We start from the raw sequence: 21,733 nt of genomic DNA, 5'->3' as shown, positions 1-21,733 counted from the left end.
AATTATATCTGCAACGACCTTATTTCCAAGTGAGGTCCCATTCACAGATTCGGGGGACATGTTATTTGGGGGCACCGTTCAACCCACCATAGCCCTCATGTCCAAGTTCTTGTGGGACTCTCAGGGGTCAGAGGACAGCTGCGTAATGGGATGTGTCTCCCCAGATCAGAGCCCCCCTCCCACACGGACTGCCCTGAGGGGTGGGCTGGGACGGACCACCCGCGCTCAGCTGTCCCCACAGTCGGGCTTGAGCCAGCAGGTGTGTCTGGGGGGCAGACAGCCCGTGTGCGGTAGGAATACTACAGTCCAGGGTCAGGAAAAGCAAAAGGCGTTTTGTCTTTTCCAAGAAATGTTTAGGGGCTCCTGTCCGGATCAGTCAGAAGGAAGAGCGCACAGCAACTCTTGATCTTGGGGCGGTGAGTTCAAGTCCCATGTTGGGCGTGGAAATTGCTTAAGTAAAACACTTTTAAAGCGTCTTTAACTTTTTCTTAAACGTGTGATTTCAAAACATTTATTACATTCTCCCACGTTACCATATCGTGAGATGCCGGAAAGTGGAAATGGGCTCTGCTCCCCCCCTGTTCCGCATTGGTGTAGGGGAAGGACATGTGCTCGGGTGTGGCCATCTGCCCTGTGGACCCGCCCAGACACTTGGAGCCCATGTGGAGGCCCTGGGCCCCAGGTTGGACATGGGGCCGGTGTTGGGGGGACAACCAGGACCCACAAGTGGGGGCTTCCCGCTGCATCACAAGCCCCTGTTGTTAGGTCAGTCGGGGTCAGTCACGTAGAACAAGGCTGGCCTCACACCCCAAGAAGGACTTGTGGCCGTCTGAATGTGTCCCCATGCTTTCTGTGGACTGGGGACTGTCCTGTTCATGTGGGTGACCAGTTAGGGGTTTCCTCACCATGTGAGGGTCTTCATGCTCAGGGCTTTCTGGGGGAATCGGCCCAGATCCCTGTGGGTCCTGGGTGTCCTTCCTTGTCTACATGGGTGTGGAGCCACAGCCTTCTAGGCCACTCTCTGCAGACCCTTCCACGTCCCTGGGAGGCTCTGCAGGCCCCGGGCTGGGGGTGGAGGGTGAGGGGAGGCCCACACGGGGTGGGTCTGCGTCAGGCCGCTCCTGGCACGCCCATTCTCAGAGCCGAGAGAGAAAGCAGTCACTCTTAGGAGGACACGCAGGCACGGGTCGCCGCTGGTCATGGCCAGAGGTGTCCCCGTCTGAGCCCTCCGGGCCTCCCAAACCCCAGGTGCACCCCGGGCTCCTCGTGAAGCCAGACTCGTCCCTGGGCTGAACAGACACAGCGTTTGATTTGTTGCAGGAAGTCACCACGGGCAATGAGCACATCATTAGCGGTCTAATCAGCACGGGGCGCCTTCCCGCGGGGCCGCCACAGCTTGTCAACAGGTGTAATCTGGCCACAGCTCTGGGAGGCCTGGCGCAGGCGGCAATTAACCGCTAATGAGGAGGCCTGCGGTGACCTGCCCCTCCCAGGGAGAGAGCAGCCTGGGCCCGGGGCCGGGGAGGGCGGGGATCAGAGCCAGGGCCAGGGCTCGGGGGCTTCTGGGGGCTTCTTCCGCCCCCAGCGGTGCCAGAAGCGGTGTTAGGAGCCGGTCGCCAGGAGGGCCTCACCACTGCACACACGTTCGCAGGCACGGGAGCTGAGCAGGGGTTGGCGCTGCGTCTGTGGGGCACGCCAGCAGGTAGGCCACGAGGAAGGGAGGCAGCCCCCCACTCGTTTGCCTGACCCGGTGCCGAAGGAGAGAGCCAGGAGGGCCTGGGCGCCTGGCAGCACCGGTCTGTCGCGGGGCCTGCGGGCCCGGGGAGCATCGGGAGCACATGGAGTGCTCACAGGAGGGCCCCCCCCCCACGGCACAGGGCAGGGGGCTCTGCAGGCCTGCGTGAGCCCCGTGGTCCTGCCGTGAGGCGTGCCAAGGCCAGGCCGGCAGCCCTGTGGTACCCACACTTTGTATTCAGCCCCCGGGTCGTCAGGGGGACCCTCTGGGGCGTCTGGGGAGGCGAGTGCCCGGTGGTGGGACCCTGGGGCTGCTGGGTGGGGCGGGGTCCTGTTGGGAGATCCCGGGCCTCGGGGCCGTGGACGCCTGCTGTTCTCGTGCACCAGCGCTGGGCGCTCACCCGGCAGGGGGGAGCTCGGCTTCTGGAGGAACAGTCCCCCTCCGCCATCACTGCCCCCCACCCCGGGCTCACAGCCGGCTGGTCAGGCTGGAAACCCCTGGTGGGGGTATGGGGGGGCCCCAGGGCAGCTCCCCCGGCAGATGTCAGGCTCAGAGACCGGAAGGGCCGCCCATCCAGACCTCCCCGGGGCTGAGGGTCACACACACGTCTACGTTCACGTCTGGCCCCTTGGCAGCCAGCCGCACCAGGTGGACCTCTGGGGCACCTGCTTTTTGGGGACATGGGCATTAGCCCTGCCCTGCTGCCGTGTCTGAGCCTCCTTCTGACTCCCTACCTTTGTGGTTACCCACCTCTGTGGACCCCTCGCTGGCCCCTCCCCCCCCCAGCCCCCATGCCTCTGCTCCATGGAGCGCGGGTGGGTCTGGCTCAGCACGCCCAGGAGAGCTCGGGCCTGACCCGCGCAGTGACTGGAGGGCCGTCGGGGCCCACTTGGGGTTCTCTGCGCGGTGCTCTCATTGGTTGGCGAAGGTCAGGCCTGGCCTGTTCCCTGTGGGAGGGTCACCCTGGGCACTGGGCCTCAGAGCCGAGCCTGGAAAGATCCCAGTTAGTGAGGTCATGGGCCCTCCTCAGAAGACCCCACCCAGGCTCCCTTCCGTCCTGCCCTGAACATCTCCTTGGAGGACACCCTCCAGCTCACCTACTTGGGCTGTGGCCGCTGGGGGTAGGCAGGCCCCGGGGGGTCTCTCTTACGCTAGAGGCGCTGGGAGGAGGGAGCCAGCTGCCTGGGTGCAGACGGGGCTAGGAGCCGCTCTGCAGACTGAAGGCTGGGTTCACGCCACCGGGCCTGAGGAGCAGGTTCAGCTGGGCAAAGGGCCGTTTCGTGTCCCCTCAGGACAGCTCCTCACAGGCGCCGGTGCGCCGGGTCTGGCCGGCCCTCATCTCGGCCAGTGCAGCCGGCTGCGGTAGGGTCAGCAGGGCCCAAGTAGAAACCTGGGGTCCGCTCCGGGATTGCCTCTTCTCCCCGATATCGCTGTGCACAGCTGGGTGTGCTGCCCCCCATCCCCCCAGTCTAGCTGAGTGTGAGCCTGCTCTGCTCCTCTGAGAAGGCGTGACGGCAGCATCCGGGATAGTCACGCTGGGGGAGGAATGATGGTCACGGGGAGGGCCTGAGAACCCAGCAGGCTACCCCAGCACCGGGGGGCCAGTGGGGACACACACAGGCTCCAACACATAGCCCAGGCCTTGGAAGGCAGCGGCAGCGGGCCGATGGGCACCCAGGTCAACCCTGATCCTGCCCCAAGCCCCACCCAACCCTAGGACCTGGCCCACATGTACCCCCTACCCTGGGTCCTGGCCCACACGCCTGCCCCCAGCCCTGGGCCCTGCCCCCCCCTCACCGCTGGGCCCTGGCATGGGTTCCTCACCCCAGAAAAAACAATCCTGCCCCTGTTGAGGGTGTGGGTCAGGGGGACGCACAGAGGCCTCTAGCTGGGTGCAGGGAGTGAGCTGGGACAGGAGTCCCAGAGGCCAGGAGGAGAGTCAGTGGCCCTCAGAAGCAGCCCTTGAGGCCAGTGAAGGCCATGGTGGGAGCTCTGGCCCCAGACAATGGAATGCAGCCTCCACGATGATGGCGTAGACCCCTGGGAGGTGGCGGTGGAAGGGCTGGGCGGGGCCCGACCGCAGCAGACCCTCCAGGGAGGCCACTCCAGCCCCTGCGGCCCTGGGGGTCCACGGCGTACAAGAAGCCCACAGGGCTGGCAGCCTCGGCCGTGGCCTCTGCAGACGCTCCCAGAATGTCCACGAAGGCCAGCAGGTCTGTCACAGTGAGCAGAAGTCAGGCTCAGCAGGGCAGGGGACATGTCCTGCACCTGGTGATTAGCTGTAGCCACGCCAGCCCTCGGATGGGCTCTGCCCGCAGGTCAGCCTCCGGCCAGCCTATTTCACTGATGGCTGCAGTCCCGCGGCCTGGGAACACAGCAGCAAGGAAAGCTGTCCTGCCCACCAGCCGCCCCTGGGGGCCAGGAGGGGGCCCGTCTCACGTCCTTGAAGCTGGGGCTCAGTTACAGGCATTGGCTGAAGTCGGCAAAGCTCTGAAGAAGCGAAGCTGCCCAGCATCCAGAGCCCACTGACAGCGGACACCCCACCCTGCACGCCGATGCCCGTTCTGCGGAGCTGGAAACCCAGGCTCTAGAACCCGCTCGCAGGGCGGCAGCTGAGCAAGAACGTGGCCCCAGGGGCACCTGACACCAGAGCTGTCCCCGTGCTCCTCCACCAAAACCAGGGGCCCAGATTCTTGGGGGGGCTCCGGTCACTCACTGGATCTCTCTGGGCCTTCATTTTCTTCTCTGTAAAATGGGGATAAAAAGCCATCCCCAGGGGCGCCTGGGTGGCTCAGTGGGTTCAAGCCTCTGCCTTCGGCTCAGGTCATGATCCCAGGGTCCTGGGATCGAGCCCCGCATCGGGCTCTCTGCTCAGCAGGGAGCCTGCTTCCTCCCTTCTCTCTCTGCCTGCCTCTCTGCCTACTTATGATCTGTCAAATAAATAAATAAAATCTTTTAAAAAAAAAAAAGCCATCCCCAGTGGTTCTTCATTTGCAGAATGAATGTCGTGCTCTGGTCTGGCATCATGGAGGAAACCATGGCTCACAGGAGAGGGGCTGACCTCCCAGAGTCAGGAAGGCTGGGCCAGCCAAGCAAGGCTTCCAGGAAGAGGTAGCCTGGTGCAAAGACCCGTGACAGGTCTGCCCCAGGCCAGCAGACTCCGGTCCCTTTTTCTCTTTTTTCCACATTGGGGACAGATGTTTTAAGAAATCAGACAGGAGACAGCCTACAGAATTCAGGCAACGGATGCTACCCCGAGAACCTGGGTCCTGCTGGGGCTGCTGGCTGGTCAGCCCTGGAGTCGGGATGATGAGATTACAGTGAACTATGTCCACACCAGCACTCAAACCAGGAGTGACTATTCACCCGGCTCCAGAGGCGTGACTGGACACCTTCCCTGACGAGGAACAGGTTTAGCTATGTCAACATGAAAGAAAAAAGGCTTTTTCTTCTTGTGCAGAATAAACAGTCCCAAATTCATTTTGTTCACCCGGAAAGTGACAGGGCCAGCAACAGCCTGGAGGCAGATACTCACAGCCCAGGCCTGACGGCGAGCAAGGGCAAACAGAGGTCGTGCACCAGGAAGGAGAAGCTGGTGGTGCACCTGCGTGCCACCCGGACAGCCAAGGCGGCACTGAGGACCGACCCTGGGAGGGAACGTGCCTCCATGCTGCAGAGTTGCCTGGGAGGCCGGTGGGAGCCAGGCGAGGGCTCTGCTCCACGCGCCTGCGCCTCTGCTGCTGCTCTGTCCCTCGGAGGGTCATCAGCACCCGTTACCACTCACCCTTCTGATTTCGTGAATCCCTCCGTTTGCACTGGGATTTCTGTGGCTGCCGGGCTCCCGATTTCTGCGTGTTCCAGGTGCTCACCGAGCCGGGGGCACTGCGAGGTGTCGGGCGTCCCGCACCCTGTTTCACATCTCCCTGTCAGCCGCCAAGTGTCTGTTGAACGGGAATCCTGAATTCTGATGAAGCCAAGGTTACCCATCAACGCCACGTCGTTTCAGTTTGGGTCTGGGCCTTGTTCCTGGGTGGGTTCCTACCCACACGCTCTGCCGTGTGGAGGTCTCTAATGCGTTTTGTGGCCGGTCTGTCTGATGGAAGCCTGAAAGCCTCAGTCGCTGCTGGCAGGCTGTGTGACTTTTGATCTCGGGGTCATGAGTTCGAGCCCCACATTGGGTGTGGACGGTACTTAAAAAAAATAAAATCTTAAGAAGAAACTTTGTGTGATAATTCTAGTAACTGACTCATCGAGGCACTGGCCTCAGTGGATTCCTTCCCTCTGAGGATGAGTCACAGTTTCTTGGCTCTTCCTCTGATAAGTAGTTTGGATTTTTTATTAAGTGATGTGTAGTGGACACAGTGTTGGATTTTATCATGAACGCTGTGACCATCAGGTTGTGGAGACACTGCGTTCTGTTATCTTCCTGTGAAGACACTGGATGGTTTTGGTTTGCGGCAATGAACGTACTCAGGCGTGCGCCATTGAGGTCTGCAAACCCTGAGGGGTTAGAGGTCCGTCTCGGTGCATATTTCATCTTTGGCTGAACTGTTTCCAGTATCCCCTGCACATGCATGACTCAGGGGTCAGCAGGAGTCTTGGGTAGAGCTCAAACACAGAATCTGGGTCCCCTTCTCTGGCACTTTCCCTTCCGGAGTTCTCCACTCATTCTCTGGTGTCTGCTTATCCTGGGTTCCTTCCTCCTTCGCCGGGAAAAATGGGGGGTTGGGGGGTCTCTCCAGGAGCTGAGAGCTGGTACCCGTGTAGCCTCGCCTCTGGCTGTTTTCAGGGTGAAGCTACACACGCGGAAATCGCCTCCCTCAGGTGTCGGTTTCCCTTCAGAATCTGCTGACGTTTGTTCATTTCCCTGAACCTTCAGGGATTTATTTTTACGTTTTGTCTAGAATGTTTTAGTCGTTATCTATGGGTGAGACTTTTTTTTAAGGCATATACTCCCCTGCTGACTCCTGTAAATTGATTGCTCGTACCAGGCAGCTTTGCTGAAATCTGAATTGCCATTTGGCCGGGCCGCGTATAATAGGAAGCCCAGCCCACAGAAGAAGATGAGACGCAGGTGCCTGTCTCCGAACGACTTAGCAAACAGAAGCCTTTGCAGGTATGCAACGCAGAGACAGGCTCTCCACAGGGAATTCTGGTCACAAAATTATTGCAGGAGCTGGAGGGAGAGCAGGGAGCCACCGGGGGACATTGGCTTCGAGGCTGTACTACGAGGCTGTGGTCCACGGCCGGCACCCAGTGTGCAGATGCTGGCATCTGGCCAGATCAGAGGCTCATGTTGTCTGTCGTCACTGGCCAGTGCCACGGCCACAGGAAGGTGGCTTCTACCTCCCATCAGTGCCAGTGTTGGGGGCTGGCAGGTTCCCACTGGCCCCACCACCATGGAGGGCAGTGCTGGGTGCCTGCTGGAGCTCCCTCTGGTGTGGATTTTGCCTTCTGTGACCCCTGGGCTCACATCCAAGCCCCTCCCACCACCAGCGATGTCTGTGTCACGTTGCCGTGAGCCTGGAACTCGCTCCAAGAGCTCCCACTCCGGCCGGTGCCCGGGGAGTCACGCCCTGGCTGGGCAGCCGCCACCCAATTGCTGACCTGGGGCTGGTGGGGTGGCCTGCACACGCCCTGCCCCGGCCCCAGCTGGGACGCCACACCCTCGCTCTGCCTCACGGTCCCGGCCACTCTGCTCCGCGGAGTCTCGTCTCTCGGGGGGGAGAAGTGGGAGCGTGCAAGCCGGTGGAGCGAGGCCTCGGCTCACGTGTGCGGGGTCCAGGCCCGGCGGGAGCTGCCACCCTAACCCACTGCGGAAAGGCTGGGCTGGGGCAGTGCTCGGCCCTGGGCACCCCTCCCCCCCAGGGGCTCCTCGCAGGGCCTCCACCCGCACGGTCCCGCGGCCTGGCAAGGCCTCATTGGTCTCCCGTGACAGACCTGGGGGGCTGCCAGCTTTTGACTACCTCACTTCCAGGCTGAGGCCAAGGCAGAGAGGCTCAGGGTCGGTCCATCACCCTGAAACGGTCACCGGCCTGGGGGCACTGGGGGATTGTCCCAGGGACCTCCGGGGACCCACCCCAGTGTTCAGCGCCATGAGGAGCTTACCACGGCCCCCTCCATGTGGGGCAGGGACAACGGCCCAGTCGGGGTCTGGGTCACCTGCGTGGGCGTGCCTGGGGAGGTGAGGGGGTCATGTCCATCAGCACTCCTGGCACCTCCAGCCAAGAAGGTCTGAGTGGGAGCAGGGATTAGCCAAGGCTCATCCAGGGACCTACATGGGAGGGACTGGGCCACCCCCCCAGAAGCAGGCCAGGGGGCAACTGTGCCCCGTGCCATCTTAGATGCCCCTCCCTTGGTCCTCATGGCCCTTGGGGAGTGCCGAAGACAGCCCCCACCGCCCCCAGCCGGCTCTGCTCGGACGGCAGTGCCCTCAGGTCGGCTTTGCCCCAGCCCCGAATGCTTGGCCATGCTGTGTGACCCTGGGCGGGCTGCAGAGCCTCTCTGTGCTTAGGGCTGACCACGTGACCAGGAGGCCAGCACCCTAAGCCGGTCATCAGCTCCCTGCCCGCTCTTGCCAGACGGTCCTGAGCTTGGGAGTGTGGCCTGACTTCTGTCCCTTGAGGGCCAGACCTCAGGGGGTCGGGCTGGGCTGGGCGATTCTGCAGGGGGAGGCCTGCCAGCGTTAGGAGCTCAGGGCTCCCGCCTGCAGGAAGGAGCCGGCGTGACTGTCACAGACACAGCCACCTCTACTGCATGCTGCGTGCAGGGCAGGAGCAGGCAGGCGGGGGCAGGGCCTGAACCCTTCTGGCTCCAGCGCACCCCCAGGTCTGAGCGACGCCAGCATGCCGCAGGCCCTCAGCCAGCGTGTGGGCGGTCAGGGACTCACAGGAGACCAGGTGGGTGCCAGCCACGGAGGACTCGGGGTGAGAGACGGTGCCGTCCCCGATGCCTTCTCTATCCTGCCCCTGCTGTGACCCACGAACCTGGCTTTTTTGTTTTAATTACTTATTTGACAGACTGAGAGACCAGAAGCTGGGGAGAGGGTTAGAGGCAGAGGGAGAGGCAGGCTGCCCGCCGAGCAGGGAGCCCGATGCGGGGACTCAATCCCACAACCCTGAGATCATGACCCGAGTCGAAGGCGGGAGCCCCCCAGGCGTCCCTAAGCTTGGCCTCTCTAAGAACCGACACGGGACAGAGAAGGACGCCTCCTGGCAGCCATGACCAGGGAGACACGGCGCGGGTTGGCGGCTGTTTCCAGGTCACACGCAAGCGCGGGCCCTCCAGGCTGGCGGCAACAGACTCGAAACGGCAGGTCAGCCGCAGGCCACTTGGGAAGCTGGAGCCGCAGGACAGCTGACCTGCCTCGGTGGCACCCGCTGGCCCTCCCGGGGGTGGGGAGGTGAGGGATGCAGATTCCAGGGCCCACAGTGGCCTGCGGATGCTCCCAGGACGCCCCCACCCGTGGTGCTGGGGTTCCCTGGTGACATGCGGCTGGGGAGAGGGCTGCGGGGGACCGCGGGGGGGGGGCACCGTTCTTGCCTGGCCTCCTCCATCCGGGGGCTGGGGGCCTCACCCCGCTGCCCCTTTTCTGGTCTGGGGGCCTGGCTTCCTCCCACCTCTTCGGGAGCCTGGTGGGGGAGGGGAGAGGGCTCCCCGGGGCCACTCCCCAGGACACTCCCTGAGGGCTAGGCTCTCTGCCCAACCGAAAGGAGCTGCCTCCCCCCTTCCTGAGCGGGCGGAGCTGACAGGCTTGGGAGGAGGCACGCAGGGAGGGGATGTCTCCGCTCTACCCAGCCAGGGGCAGCCTCCCTGTCGGGGCCTCCCTGGCAGGGGTGAGTGCAGGGCTGCTGAGGTCTCCTGCAGGCCCCGCCCTTCCCCGGACCGTACTCCCTGGAGAGCGGCCCCCTCTGACTGCCCCCCCAGCCGGCAAGGCCTCCTAAACTCCACTCCAGAAACGCACGGTGGGAGGGTCTTCCCGGAATGCCTTTCCACCCACTGCCCCACTCAAGGGACTGACCCGTAGGAAGGGGCGTCCCACCCACTGAGGCCTCTGTTTTGGGAGGGAGGTCAGGAGGGAAACCAGGAATGCAGGGGCCCCACCAGCCTGTCCACCTGGGCCACGGGAGGGGCAGGATGGGGAGGAGAGAACGGCCATGCCCCAGGGAGTGGGGAGGGGTCACTCAGCCCTGTCCCCAGCCCTGGTGTGAATGGGGAAACTGAGGCCAGCCTGAACCAGAAGTGGCCCTGCCTTCTTGCACTAAACTCTCCCTCCTCGCCCTGCCCTGTGGCAGAGGGGACAGACACCGGCCACCAGCGGCCCTCCTGGGCTCTCACAGCTGGGGGCCTGGCTGACTCAGACTCAACACCCGGGCAGGAGGGGCCTGTTTCCCGGAGGCGGCAGGGCGGGCCAGGTAGATTGGTTGGTCCTGAGAGCAGGGCTGGAGGCTGCACAGACGCCGCCCGCAGGGGCCTGAGAAGGTTCCATCGGGGAATCTGACACCCCTCTAGCCCCATAAGGCCCTGCACTGGCCCAGGGCAAGCGGGGGCGGGGGGCAGGGTGGGCGCCCCGTCCAAGAGGTGAGGATATCAGAGTGGCTCTTCTCCACAGTTACGGCCATGCGAACCGCCCAGCCTGCCTGGGGGTCCTGGGGCACCTCCGCCGGCGGCAGCCTCCTGCCCCTGCTTCTCAGCCTCGGTGAGTAACACGGGTGGGCTGCGGTAAAGTGCTGGGGGCCAGAGAGCATCAGACGGCACCCAAGGGGCCTTAAGGCTCTGCCTGCCCCACGCCTCCCTGGAGGCCGGCAGTGCCCACGGGCCTACCCCACCCCCAGCAGGCTATTGTTCCAAATTCTGGGCAGGTGCCCCGAGTCCTGGCATGTACCCCAAATCTGGGCAGGCGCCCCGAGTCCCAGGTAGGCTGTCAGCCGTGTCTGCTCCCAGAGGTGGCTGTGTTCCTCCCTGCCGCACAGCACCAGAAGCTGAGCCGGGGGGCAGTGAGGGGGCTCAGGCCAAGCGACAGTGTCCGTGACCTGGGTATCTGGTTGCCTTGAGCAGTGAGGTCTTAGGAGGAGGATATAGGAGGCCTGGGCTCCCTGGGGTGGGGTAGGCAGTGACATCATGGGGTGCCGAGTCTGGGGGGCGGCCAGCTTTGCCTCCTTCCTACCCAGGGTGGGGCACACCCAGGAGTTCCCCACCACCCCCTCAAGCCTTTGCCCCCTCCCCTGCAGGGTGGGCGTTACCTTCCAGGGCCCAGGCTGCAGACTCGAGACTGGTAAGGTCCCTCTGGGAAAAGGGACGGAGGTGTCTGGTCCCGGGTGGGGGGGGGTCCTCGAACCCTGAGCCAGCACAGCTCAGCCGCAACCCCGCTCTGTCCTCAGGGTGTCATGACCCCATGGCTGCAGGGTACCTCCCAGGTCTTGTCCTGGTGGCGACCTGAGCTACCTGTCGTCCTCTCGCGGGACCGGCGGGACACAGACAGTAAGCAGGACACCCTGCCCCGCTGGCTGTTGGGAGACGTGGGGCTGGGGGTAGCGTAGTGGGGTCACACCTGCCCACACATCTGGGGCCCTTCCTGGCTGCACGGCTTGCTTGGAGAGTGGACAGAATGGCCCCATTTTGCCGATGTGTAAACTGAGGCCTGGAGGGGGTTCTGTGTTCCCCAGGGTCTCGGCGAGGTTTGGGAGGAGGAGGTTGACTGGAGAAGTCCAGCCCCCCACCTCCGGCCTGCTCCTGCAGGCAAGGTCTGCCCACCGGGGCGGAAGGCCCACGTGATAGATGAAAACCTTGTCTTCTATGAGGAGTGGGAACTGGAGGCCTGTGTGGATGGGGCCCTGCTGGCCGCTCAGATGGACCGCGTGAACATGGTGCCCTTCACCTACCAGCAGCTGGACGTTTTTAAGCGCAAGCTGGACGAGGTAGCTCAGGCCTGCCCGCCGTGCCGCACTTTCCCGGGCAGCCAGGGCGCGGCCGTGGCCCTCATAGCCGCCGCCCTGGGTAGTTCTACCCACAGGGCTACCCCGAGTCCCTGACCCAGAACCTGAGCTACTTCTTCCTCGAGCTCAGCCCCGCGGACATCCGCAAGTGGAACGTGACGTCGTTGGAAACTGTGAAATCTCTTCTTCAAGTCAGCAAAGGGCAGAAGAGGGACGCTCAGGTAGGCGACAGCCACCCCGGAGGGAGCAGGTGGGGTGATGGTGTGCAGGCCCCGGGGGACGCCTTTCCCCCAGCCCCGAGACACCTCCGTGGCCTCCTTCCGCAGGTGGCTGCCCTGACTGCCCGCTATGTGGAGGGAGGGGGCGAGCTGGACCAGGCCACCCTGGACCTGCTGGCTACCTTCAGCCCCGCATACCTGTGTTTCCTCAGTCCGGAGCAGCTGCGCTCCGTGAAGCACAGCGTCCTTTGGTGAGTCCCAGGGACCTGCCGGGCGGGGTGGGCATGAGCTCCCGGCTTACCGCCCGGCCCCACGCTGCCTCCCCAGGGCAGCCGGGCCCCAGGACCTGGATGCGTGCCGCCCTCCGCAGATGGCCGTCCTCTATCCCCGGGCCCGCGCTGCCTTCCAGACCGTGACCGGGCCCGAGTACTTTGCGAAGATCAAGCCCTACCTGGGTGAGCCAGGGGGAGCCCCTGGGGGACGAGAGGGCCCAGGCTGCCCACACGGGTGCTGCCGGGGTCTTGCCTCACGAGGCTGCTGCTGTTGGTGTGACTGGTGGTCAACATGGCCCCTGCCCTCACACGCGTGTGTCGGTGGAGGCCCTGTGAGGCCGAGCCCCCTCCAGCCTCTGCACCCATCCAGGGGAACCTGGGGCCTAGGAATTCCTTAGGGTTGGAGGATAAGACTGGGGGCTGTTGTGAGGTCTCACGCTTGGGGCCCCACCCCCCGCGAGCAGGTTGGGCCCCCACGGAGGACCTGCGAGCTCTCAGCAGTCAGAAGGTGAACATGGACGTGGCCACGTTCAAGACGCTGCGGACGGAGGCCCTGCTGGTAGGGCGGGGGGCGGGGCCAAGGTGGGGGCGGGGCCAAGGTGGGGGCGGGGCCGGGCGGGGCGGGGCCGGGCGGGGCGGGGCCGGGCGGGGCGGGGCGGGGCCGGGGCTGCCTGAGCGCTGGGCTCATCTCGGAAGTCTGGAGGGGCCAGGCAGGGTGTCCAAGCCCGGGAAGCCCCAGGAGGTCTGGACACAGCAGAGGCCGGCAGCCTTCTGGGGAAGAGGCCGGGCGACTCTGACGGCCCCCTGGGGACTCTGGCAGCCGCTGACCGTTGCCGAGGTGCAAAACCTTCTGGGTCCAAACCTGGTGGGCCTGAAGGCGGAGCAGGAGAGGAGCCCCGTGCGGGACTGGATCGTCCGGCAGCGGCAGGATGACCTGGACAGTCTGGGTTTGGGGCTGCACGGTGGCCTCCCCAATGGCTACCTGGTCATGGACCTCAGGCTCCAAGGTGGGCCGGGGCGCTCCGCTGGGTGGGGCTGGGGCAGAGCCACGCAGGGCGCCTGAGTCACTCTCTCTGCAGAGGCCCTCTCGGGGGGCGCCCGCCTTGTGGGACCCGGAACGGTGCTCACTGCGATCCCCACTCTGCTCCTGGCTCTGATCCCCAAGTGAGGCCACCGTCCTGGATGCGGAACGTCCCCCCGCCGTGACGGCCTGCCTGGTCCACCCTGCCTGGTCCACCCCAAGGGGACTGGAGTTCAATAAAAGGCCCCTGTCCTTCCTGCAGAGATGGCCTGTGGTGTTCTGAGGACCGGGAGGGGAGGCCCGACCGTGTGATGTGGTAGCTGGGGTCCCTGAGTTGGAGTCCTGTTTGCACTTGGGGATGGGGAGGGGAGTGGCCTTCGGGCCCTCCTACCACTGTTTCCATTCCCAGGGCCTTCCCTCCAAGGCCAGGCCAACACTCAGGGTGGCTTCTGGGGACCGAGGCCAGGAGATGCAGACGGAAGTCCTATTCCCTGCTAGGAGGGTCTCTGCCCCTCCTTGGGCTCAGAGCAAAGGGACACAGGCAGGATTATCACCTTGTCTTTTATTCAAATCCGTCAGCAAGGCCCCCTCCCCCGTACCAGTTCTTCATCCTGGGGGAGGCCAGAGGATTGGGGGAGCATCTCTGCCACCCGTATGGGGCTGGCCACGGCGTGGGCCCAGGTCGTCATTCCAGCTCCACGTCCTGGGAGCTGGGTATGAGTGGGGACCAGCCCTGCAGGCCCCTAGGAGGTGGGACATGGCCAGGTCCTCTGGCCCTGGAGCCTGGGCGGGGGCCTGAGCAGGTGTCCAGCTCCACCTACCAGCCCCAGTTTCCCTGCATGTGGCGCCGGGCCAGCGCCGTCTTCGGAGGCCTTGGTGCAGGTGCCCCGGGAGCAGTCCCGGCTGGGCCCCGGGATGCCCCAGTACAGCAGCCACAGGAGGCCGGAGGGCAGGGCCGCAGCGAGCGGCAAATATCGCAGGTGGGCTGGCGCGCTGCCTGTAGGTGGGATGTGGATGAGCACCCGTCAGGCCCAGCTGGGAGCCTCCCGGCCTGGGCAAGCCTCCCTGTGCGCTTCCTCGGGCGGGAAGGCCAGCGGGGACTGCACCAAGGCTGCTGCTCCGGGCCCTGAAAGGCATCTCAAAGCTTCTCCCACCCCCACTTTCTGGTGCTCAGCAGGTGTTGGAGGAGGGGACTTGGTCCTTCAGTAACTCAACAGCCAGTGAGGAGTGAAGCCAGGGTCACCCAGATGTCACCCAAGGAGGCAGAGGGAGGAGAGCTGGCCAACAGAGTAGGAGGTTGGGTGCAAGATGTGGAGCTGGGAGCCGTCAGGGGTCTGCAGAGGCTCTGGGCAGACGGGGCCAGGCAGAGACAGGGGAGCCCACGATGGGGAGGCCGGGTCTGGGGCATACCGGAGGTGGGGGCGTTGTTCCCCAGCTGGCCCGAGGTGGGGGCTAGATGGGACGCCCAGGGTGTGGTGTCCGGGGTCCCCGTGGTGGAGCGGGCCGGGCCGGTGGGGCTGGCGGTGTCTGTGTCCAGGCCCAGCTCTCCTAGGGCCGAGGTGTTCAGGCTCCGGAGCCAGGAGCTGATGGTGGGGTGGCTGCGGGCCTTCTGCAGGTCCCCCACATTCTGGCCCAGCAGGGTCGTCACATTGCCAACACTCAGGCTCTGCGGGGGGAGGGAGGGCTGTGGGGGCCGGCTTGGGGGCAGAACCCGGCAGGGCAGTACTTAACTGAGGAGCGGGCGCAGGGGTGAGGCTTGGCAGAAGCGACCTGGGGTTCACCGCACACCTCTGACTTTGGGGTACTTGGGGCCTGCAGACTGTGACAGTGGCCTCCCCTGGTTTGGCAGCCCTGCCCTATGCCCCAGACAGGCCACCCCGGGGGCCCACCTGCAGCACTCGGGGGTTCAGGTTGGTAAAGGTGTCGATATCCATGGAGACGTTGGCCTGGGCCAGGTGCCGCAGCTCCTCCACGGGGGCCCCTCCTGGGGGCAGGCAGCGGTCAGAGGACAGGGCAGGGGGCCTCTGGGACAGGGGGCCTGCACACAGGGGAGGGTCTCACCGAGGTAGGGGCGCATGAAGTGGTAGTAGCTAGCTGTGTTCCTGGTGCTGCCAAAGGCCTCGCGGGCTTTGGTGTAGAGCGCGTCCTTCCGGCTCTGCGGGCAGGAGGAGATATCCAGGGCCCCAGCCCGCCTGGGGGAGGGGGAGGCTGGTGGGCGGGCTGGGCGCCCGTCGTGCTCCTGGCCTGTCCCCACCACAGCTTTCCCCTTGCCCTCTGTACCACACGGAAGAGTGTACCCCCAAAACTCACGCCTGCTCGAAACCTCAACACAGAGCCTCTCCTATTTGTAGATTTTGTGATGACGTCGACATCGCAGTGAATTAGCACGGCCCGAGTCCAAGGACTGGAGCAGGGAAGGGACTCTGCACCCAGGCACCGAGGGGAAGGCCGTGTGGCCATGGAGGCCGAGGCTGGGGCGTGTGTCCCCCGGCCCGGGCAAGGCCGAGGAGTTCCGGCAGCACCCCACGCGGGATGCACCTCCCCTGCAGGATTCAGAGGGAGCCGGCCCTGGGACCCTTCCGTTTCAGGTTGCTGGTGTCTAGAGCGCGCGAGAATTTCTCTTGTTTTAAACCGCTCGGATCGTGGTACCTGGTTGTGCAGCCCTGGGAACCTACCACACCTCAGGCCGAGCCCCTCCCTCCTCGGCTGAGCCGACGGTGGGCGCCTCCCGGGCTGGCTCACCGGAACTCCACCGGCCTGATGGCCTGGATCTGCCGGACGCTCATCCAGCAGAGCCGGGAGCCCCCGATGGCCACGAGCAGGGCGCTGGTGATGGTGCCGTTGTGGTCCAGGTATTTCTGTAGGACGGCCTGCAGGCAGGACCCGGGTCAGCGGGGCCAGGGGCGGCGCGCCCCACTGCCCCCTGCGCTGCCCTCACCTCGGTCTGGTTCTCCAGGGCCACGTCTGAGGCCAGCAGGGCCACGACTGTGTCCCTGGATGTGATATTCCACTGGCTGATCTCCGAGCGGGAGTAGAGGTAGACCAGCGAGGTGATGAGTCGTAGCTGCTCCTCGGGGACGCCGTGTGGGTATACCTGGGTGGGCGGGAGGGTCAGGCCAGGCTGGGCGCCTGCCTGCCGCCCCCCGCAGCCGGTCTGCAGCGCACCCGAGCCAGCTTGGCCTTGACGACGCGCTGGCACTCAGCCGGGAGCGGGTGCTGCAGGAGCGGGTCCAGGTTGGCCTGGAGCACGCGGCTCCCCAGGCAGGACTCGAGCTGCACGCAGTCGTAGTGCACCAGGAAGAGGTCGTCAAGGAGCGTGGCCGCCGTGATGTCCCCGCGGACGCAGGGTCTGCTTGGGTCTGGGGGGAGGGGTGCGGGTTTTGAGCTGACCGTTGCTGACTTTGGGCCCGGCCTCACTTCTAACCTCAGCCTGCCCTTGACTCCCTCCTGAGCTTGACCTCTAGCTGAGAACCTGGCTCAGACCAGAGAGTCAACCCTGACCTTGACCCTGACCTTGACCCACCCCAGGCTGGATGCAGACCCCCGGGCGTGCCCAGGAGGTCCAGCAGCAGGGGGATCGGTCTTTTGAGTGCCCACCCCCCAGGGTTAGGAGACCAGGGTAGGGGAGGGACAGCATTCCCTGGCCCTGGTGGCCACACTGACCTGTGCCCCGCTTGGGTCGAGAGGACACTGACACGGCCTTGGCCTTGAGAAAGCCCGTGACGAAGCGCCTGGCATCGCCCTGGCTGAGCCGCCCAGCTCGGTACGTGGCCACCATGCTGCTGAAGAAGGCCAGGCCCACGGCCTGGCCAGGAGGGCATAGAGACTCCCTGCCCCGGGAGGGGCTGCCAGGGGCCACCTGGTTCCTCGTCCCATCCCACAGACGGAAACCCTGGGGCAGGGAGGGACTGGGGACCCTGGACAGGCTGGCGGAAGGTCGGCTGGATGCCCCTGTCCTTGTGCACAGCCACCTTGACACTCCTCCCCCACCCCCCACTGCAGAGGGTCCTACCTCCTGCACCTGCACCCACAGGCTAGAGCTGATGTAGCTGGCCAGGGCTCCCAGGGCCTGCAGTCCCTCCAGGTTCCAGGAACCGGGAGGCCTGGTGTGTGAAGGGAGCACCAGGTTAGGGTCAGGAGCAGAGCCCGGGCCCCCGGAGGCGGCCAGCCCCTCCCTGAGCACCCAGTTTGCAGGGCCTGCCTACTGGGGACACCTCCCACCCCAGGTGTGGGGGCAGGGGAACTGGAGGGTCTGGAGGGTGGTGGGACCCTGAGGCTGTGCAGGGTCAGTGGGACGGGTGAAAGGTCTGCAGGATGGTAGACATTAGGGGGTCTCCGGGTCGTCTCGAGGAGGGGCAGCCTGGGTGGAGGCACCGGACCCAGCCTACCCCAGCACGGTCTTGCCACCGGCCAGCAGCGAGTTGAGGGCAGATTGCTGGGGGGCCGTCAGCCGGTGGCAGCGCTGCAAGTTCTCCAGCACATGCGGGTCTGCGGTCTCAATGCGGGACGCGTGCATGTCGCACACCAGGGCCCCGAGGAGCGGCAGGTCCAAGGCACGGAGCCGTCGGCGGGGTGCTCCCTGCCACACAGCAGGTCAGCACGAGCCGGCCCTGTGCCTGTCCGCCCTCCCCCCGTCCTGTCCTAGCCTGCCCGTCGTGCCTACCAGGCAGGCCAAGGCCATGTGCTGCAGGGCGAACCTCTGGTCTGGCAGGTTGGCGAGCATCTCCGTGTCCCCCTGGGCGGCGCGGCGGGTGAAGGCCCGGCAGGTGGCTTCCCTTACCTGCGTCAGGCTGCGGGCGGGTTGGGGGGCTGTGGGTGGCCACCCGGGGGTCCTCCTCTGGGGGGGGACCCAGATGTCCCTGGGGAGCTGGGGGCCCTGGGACTCCGAAGGAGATACTCTCAGCCTGTTGCGCTGGGACGCTGGGGGCCGGGGGGCAGCACTCACTTGTAGAAGAGCAGCAGGTTCGGGGGGTGGAGCTCGAAGTCATCCTGGAGGCCGTGCCGAGTGGCCAGGTTGGCCAGGCAGCTGAGCTGGGCCAGGCAGTGGCATGTCGCGGGCTTGGCCAGGTCGGGGCCCACAGCCCCCGTCTTTCTGCCGTCTTACCCTCGCCCTTGGCGTGGGGCCCTCCCTGTCTGCCTGGGCTCTGTCCCTGGACGCCCTGTGGTCTGCCCTTCTCAGGAGGCATCAGGGCCAGCCTGAAAGCCCCCCCACCCCCCACGGCTCTTCGTGGCTCAGTAATTTACCCCAGTGCTACCTCCTGCCTAGACTTGCTGTCTCATTGGACTTACTTTGGGGTTTTCAGATGTATTGCTAATTTCATACTAATTTTATAACAAGGCAAAATAGTAGCGTTTCTTCCTTTTGTTTCTTTGAACTCAGGGGCAGGTCGAGGTGGGCTCGGACCACATGGGAGAGGCCAGGAGGCTAGAAGACCCCCACAGGGTTCCAGAGGACCCGTCCCAGGATGGGCACCGTGTGCCAGTGGAGGCAGGAAGCGGCCAGCGCAGGCCTGCGGGACAAGCCCTCGCCCGGGCCAAGAATAGAAGTCAGGGGGTCTGCAGGTAACGGGCTGAGAAGTCCTGGAAATGGTCCCAAGTGGGCACCACCATGGAGTCACCCAAGGAAGGGAAAAACCAACCTCCAACGGCCACACTTCCTGCCCTGTCAGGGTCGACCCAGCAGCCGTGTCTCAGGTGCTCGGGAGGCCGGCCGGGTCTCGCGCCCCATCCCAGTCCCGTGGGCCCCCGCTGACCCGTGTCCTTTGCTGGGCACGCCCTTCCTCCCCACGTGTCTCCGGCAAGTGTGCCCTCTCCCTCAGCACCCTGGCCTGCTCCCACCAGCCACAGCCGTTTACCTGCCAGGCCCTGAGGGGGACCTGCTGGGTGGCCATCCCCTGGATGAGAGTGGAAAGCTGGTCCCGGGACAGCTGGCTGGCCGGCTGGCACCAGAAGCTGTGCAGGAGGGAGGTATTGGCGCTGGGCAGAAAGGGGACAGGCGGTGAGGGGCGGCATCGAGGTCCGCACCGCCAGCTCTGAGGGAGCGAGACGTGGGAAGCGTGGCCCGTGGCCCCGGGCACATGCAGGACCACAGCTTCATTCCGCGCTCACACCGCAGGCACCAAGCTCCCAGCTGTGAGCAGGGCTTGGATGTGGCCTTGGCCTGGACTCTGGGGTCCTGGCAGGCTCTGAGCTCGGGCGGGCCCCACTGTACCTGCGATGGCCGAGGGCGTGGAGGAGATGGGGCCCGAGCACCAGCTGGGGCACCGCAGCAGGCCTGGCCTCTGGCTCAGTGCCGCTCGCGGTGTGCGTGTATCTAACAGAGTGTGTGTGTGGGGAGGGCGTCCTCTGGGACGTCAGCCTGGGCCTCTGACTCTGCCTCATCAGTACCCAGATCAATCCATCCCTCGATGCCTCATCAGTGATCTCTAACCCTCCAGGAAAGCGAAGCGTGGCTGAGCCCACGCGTGAGACCCCAGGACAGTGGTTGGGAATGACTGAGTCTCCGGGACCTGGGAGAGCAGCCCAGTCTTGGGGCAGAGGAAGAAACTGGAGAGGACTCGGCACAAGAAGTAACCGCCCCCCAGGCCGGAGAGCAGCACAAGCCGGGAGGGGTTCGGGGGCCCTGCCCAGCGCGATGCCTGGGGACCCACTCCCGGCCACGTGGGTAAGTCTGGTGCAGGACTCTGAAAGCTCCGGGCCGTCTCCGGGCAAGGTTGGTGAGTGATGGGGGCCCTGCCTCAGCTGTGCCCAGGCCGTCGGGTGCGGACCCCCACCCCAGAGGATCAGCTACAGAAGCGTGACCTGGCACTCACCTGTCCCATAGGTCATCCCCGCTGGCCTCCAGCCCTCCCTGGGAGGAGCCCTGGGCCTGGGGACAAGAGCAGTGGGCTGTGAGCCACATGAGGAGGGCGAGGCCTGGGTTCACCTGACCACCTGGAACAAAATGGGCCGTGAGGAGCGGCCGGACCCCCAGCACAGCTGGGCACCACCTGCTGGGGGCATCCTTCAAGGGTCAGCCTGGGGCTTCCTGGGTCCTCGGAGAGGCCTAGGATCACCGATGGCCCTGATACCTCCGGGGAGCCTGGCTGTGGGACCCACTCCCCGAGGGTCTAAGGTGCCCCTTGGTGAGGGCTGCCTCACCTGCTCTGGGACCCATGGCTGCGCGGTGTGCACTGCTCGTCCTGGCAGAAAGGTGTGGGGTCACAGGCGGTGGGCACAGGACAAGCTGGAGAGGAGACAGGAGGTGAGGCTGACCCATCACCGTCCCCTGCCCTCTCTGGCACAGGGCACAGACAGGGAGGTGCCATGCAGGGTCATAGAGGATGGGCTCCCTGCAGCCCTGTTTCTTGTCTTTGCACAAACCCCACAAACAATGCCTCTTTGGAACTAAAGGGAGTGGCAAGAGGAGGGGCTGGGCCAAACCCTGGGGCCTTTCTTATCACAGGTCAGGGCCCTTGGGACCCGTAGCTTCGGTGTCTCCAGTAAACAGCTACTGGGGAGGGGCGGTGGTCCCGGTAAGTCCTTGCCGGCAGCTGTGGATGGAGGCCTGGGGGCTCCAACCTGTCGCCATTCCTGGGTGGCCTGGAAAGTCCTCTTCCCCTCTCAGGGCCTCAGACGCCCAGGCAGACCTGGCCTCCGGCCACAGCCCACACCACAGCCCTGCAGGCAGCCCTGCACAGTCTCCAGCTGGAGGCCTGAACTGTGAGGTGGTGTTGGGGTGCCCGAGGGGCTCTAGACTCTGCATGGCCCAGGATAGTTACTGTACTCTGCAGGGGACAGAATGGAAACCCCCCACCCAGGTTCACACCGAGACTGCCCCGTGGGTCCAGGTGGCATCGGCCCTGCCCCAGCCCTTGCTTCTCACCGGAGCATGGAGACCATCTGCTGTGGAAGGAGGCTTCTCCTGTGCCCCGCGGTAGCTGTCCGATGGAGGGGGGTGGGGGTGTAGGCCAGGTGCCAGGTGCTCCTGACGCCCCCAGTCTGCTGAGTGTGTCAGCCCCTGCGGCTGAGCACTGGGCCACTGCGGCTGTGCAGGGTAGGGGCACCGGGGTTCCTGCTCACCTCCATGCCTCACTGACACCCTGCCTGCCTGGCCGCCTGCTCCTGCAGCGACGCCTGTAGGGGAGGGTCCAGGTGTCAGGTGAGGCTGTCGTGCCCACCCCTGGGGGCCCCGAGCCCAGCAGACACCTGCTCTCCAGCCCTGGGGGAGCGGGAGGCTGAGCTCACGGTTGGCAGCCGCCCAGCGCACACCCCTTCCCCCTGGGGATGGGTCTGTGCCCCGAGGATCGGATGTGCCTTCATACGCGTGCCTGTCTGCATCTGTCGTGAGTGCTGGTGGTTTTGTGCACACGCGTGTGCATCTGGGAGCACCAACTATGTGCATGTCTGATGCGCGTGTTCCCTGTGGGATGCCAGTCACACGCGGATCCAGCGTGGTACCTGGGTTCCGTGCTGCGTGTCCCGGTATCTGCCCCGTGAGCATGCGTGTCCCTACCGGCGTTTGCCAGGGGCTAAGAGGGGTACAGGCTCCAGGCAGGTGGCCTCAGCGGCAA

General features: G+C 65.0%; 2 protein-coding genes across 2 annotated transcripts; one reads left to right on the top strand and one right to left on the bottom strand.

The window, feature by feature from the left end:
- Nucleotides 1-10,185: 10,185 nt before the first annotated feature.
- LOC308359673 (mesothelin-like) lies at nucleotides 10,186-13,441 on the top strand. Its single transcript, XM_080830885.1, has 10 exons — nucleotides 10,186-10,433; nucleotides 10,966-11,009; nucleotides 11,116-11,215; nucleotides 11,474-11,652; nucleotides 11,736-11,891; nucleotides 11,997-12,139; nucleotides 12,216-12,343; nucleotides 12,625-12,719; nucleotides 12,981-13,167; nucleotides 13,240-13,441. The coding sequence occupies exons 1-10, from the start codon at nucleotides 10,355-10,357 to the stop codon at nucleotides 13,326-13,328; spliced, it is 1,200 nt and encodes a 399-aa protein (XP_080687011.1). The 5' UTR covers nucleotides 10,186-10,354; the 3' UTR covers nucleotides 13,329-13,441.
- Nucleotides 13,442-13,924: 483 nt separating this feature from the next.
- On the bottom strand, nucleotides 13,925-21,248 carry LOC308359661 (mesothelin-like protein; the record flags this gene model as incomplete). Its single annotated transcript, XM_080830870.1, has 16 exons — nucleotides 13,925-14,178; nucleotides 14,592-14,847; nucleotides 15,071-15,165; nucleotides 15,243-15,373; nucleotides 15,924-16,051; nucleotides 16,120-16,275; nucleotides 16,347-16,530; nucleotides 16,841-16,986; nucleotides 17,194-17,284; nucleotides 17,570-17,760; nucleotides 17,845-17,971; nucleotides 18,127-18,212; nucleotides 19,037-19,157; nucleotides 19,994-20,114; nucleotides 20,322-20,406; nucleotides 21,243-21,248. The coding sequence occupies 16 exons, from the start codon at nucleotides 21,246-21,248 to the stop codon at nucleotides 13,925-13,927; spliced, it is 2,178 nt and encodes a 725-aa protein (XP_080686996.1).
- Between the last annotated feature and the right edge of the window lie 485 nt (nucleotides 21,249-21,733).

This window comes from Martes martes, assembly GCF_963455335.1.
Source record: "Martes martes genome assembly, chromosome: 18".
NCBI lineage: Eukaryota > Metazoa > Chordata > Mammalia > Carnivora > Mustelidae > Martes > Martes martes.
The sequence above is the reverse complement of the archived record's forward strand: the minus strand, read 5'-3'. Positions and strand labels throughout refer to the sequence as shown.

Bases quoted from the DNA above. Each gene is read 5' to 3' on its own strand.
- LOC308359673 (XM_080830885.1), top strand. From the start codon at position 10,355: ATGCGAACCGCCCAGCCTGCCTGGGGGTCCTGGGGCACCTCCGCCGGC. The intron at 11,216-11,473 runs GTAAGCAGGACA...CTGCTCCTGCAG, and splicing joins GGACCGGCGGGACACAGACA to GCAAGGTCTGCCCACCGGGG. The intron at 13,168-13,239 runs GTGGGCCGGGGC...CTCTCTCTGCAG, and splicing joins CATGGACCTCAGGCTCCAAG to AGGCCCTCTCGGGGGGCGCC.